Source organism: Gavialis gangeticus, unplaced genomic scaffold, assembly GCF_001723915.1.
Source record: "Gavialis gangeticus isolate Ggan-Ray unplaced genomic scaffold, GavGan_comp1, whole genome shotgun sequence".
Lineage (NCBI taxonomy): Eukaryota > Metazoa > Chordata > Crocodylia > Gavialidae > Gavialis > Gavialis gangeticus.
This window is the reverse complement of record NW_017729022.1, coordinates 172548014-172549559: the sequence shown is the minus strand read 5'-3', so window position 1 is coordinate 172549559 and position 1546 is coordinate 172548014. Positions and strand designations below refer to the sequence as shown.

At 50.6% G+C, this 1546-nt stretch overlaps 1 protein-coding gene across 1 annotated transcript in view; it reads left to right on the top strand.

The window, feature by feature from the left end:
* WDR26 (WD repeat domain 26) overlaps positions 1-1546 on the top strand; it is a gene marked incomplete at its 5' end in the record, with an annotated part of 52375 nt that continues 50829 nt past the window's right edge. Inside the window, one exon of the mRNA XM_019515910.1 lies at positions 1-179. Within this exon, the coding sequence (XP_019371455.1) occupies positions 1-179 (179 nt within the window). The remainder of the gene's footprint in view (positions 180-1546) is intronic.

The following is a 1546-nucleotide window of genomic DNA, read 5'->3' as shown; positions in this document are numbered from 1 at the left end:
GCCGACGGCCTGGCCCACGCCAACGGGCTGCTGCCGCCCGCCGGCCTCGGCGTCAACAACGGTGTGGCGCCCGGGGCCGGGGGGGGACCCACGGAGCTGAAGAAGAAGAAGCGGCTCTCGCAGTCAGACGAGGACGTGATCCGCCTCATTGGGCAGCACCTGCACGGCCTGGGCCTCAAGTACGTGACGGCCACTGCCATCGCCAGGGTCCACCTCTGCCCGGGCTGGGGGGTTGTGGTCCCCTAGTGGGGTGCCATGGCCTGCTGTGTTGGAGGAGAGCCGTGACAGCTGGACCCTGTGGCAAAGGGACCGGCGCCTGGGAGTGTGGGGGAGGAAGCAGTAGGGCAGAGCTGAGCTGAGCTGATGGGGGGCGGGGGGGAGTGGAGCCAGGATGCATTTGCCAGGCTGTGCCAGCCCACCCTGTGCATGCCAGCAGGGCCAAGGGACAGGTAGGGCCTCCTCTGGTAGGTCCCCAGTGACAGGCCAGGGCAGCTGGACCCCTGCCAACAAGCAGGGAGGGTCAAGGGATCAGGAGCCCTCAGCTGATGGGAGACTGGCTTTTTTGGGAGGAGTATTGTTTTGTTTTGGGGGTTTTGTGTTTTTTGCATATGACAGGTTTGGGGTTTTCTTTTTTTAAAGATCTGGTTGGTTAATGATAAACAAACCAACCTGAGAATTCAACTGTCACTTAGGCCACTTTCTTACTGGAAAGATTTATTAAAATAAAAGGGATGAGGGGTGTTGTGGATTTGGTTTGGACCCATGTCTAATAGCTGTAGATCTCCTTTGTAGATTGAGACTTCAGGTGACAAGTGCATTGACTGCTCTGTCATTTGGGCTGCTGCAGTATTTCTGTCCCAGTAATTAGGTAGTGAGGGAGGGGGGATGTCTGCTGAATACAGAAAGATGACTGACTTTTTAAATGTATTATTATTATTTTACCCAAGAAGTCTTACTCTTTTTTTCCCTTTAAAACATACCAGTAGCTAAACAAATATATTGGCATGTTGTCAGGGAGGGACTCTACAGGTGATACCCCTGGAATATCTTTAGCTCCAGTACTACAAAGGAAGACTGTAGCTCCTTCTGGACAAGGATCATTTCTAATGAACTTAATACACAAATAAAATCCACCACTGGCATAGGCAAGTTTAGAGCAGTAGGAGACTACCCATGACTGGTCATAGACCACACTGTAGTAAATATTCTGTTTCTAGTGTAAAGGGGAGGAGGGCCTTACAGGTTGGTGAGTTTATTTTAAGGAGCTGGCCTTCCAGAGACCTGAAATGAAGAAAAGCTAGGCCTGGGGTCACAGAGAAACAGAGACCGATCTAGTGTTTGTAAATTATGTTGTCACCCATGCAGACAGCGTGCCACTGCTTTATTTTTGACTAGCAGTGCTTGCTTGCATGGTGGTGGCTGGTCATGAAAGGGAAAGGCTATCATGTTCTTCATGTGAGTTTTCAAACCTGTTGACATCTTATCTTTGATACATACCAGTCTCTCCCAAAAAAAAAAAAAAAAAGTCAAGTGAGTGAGGCCGCCC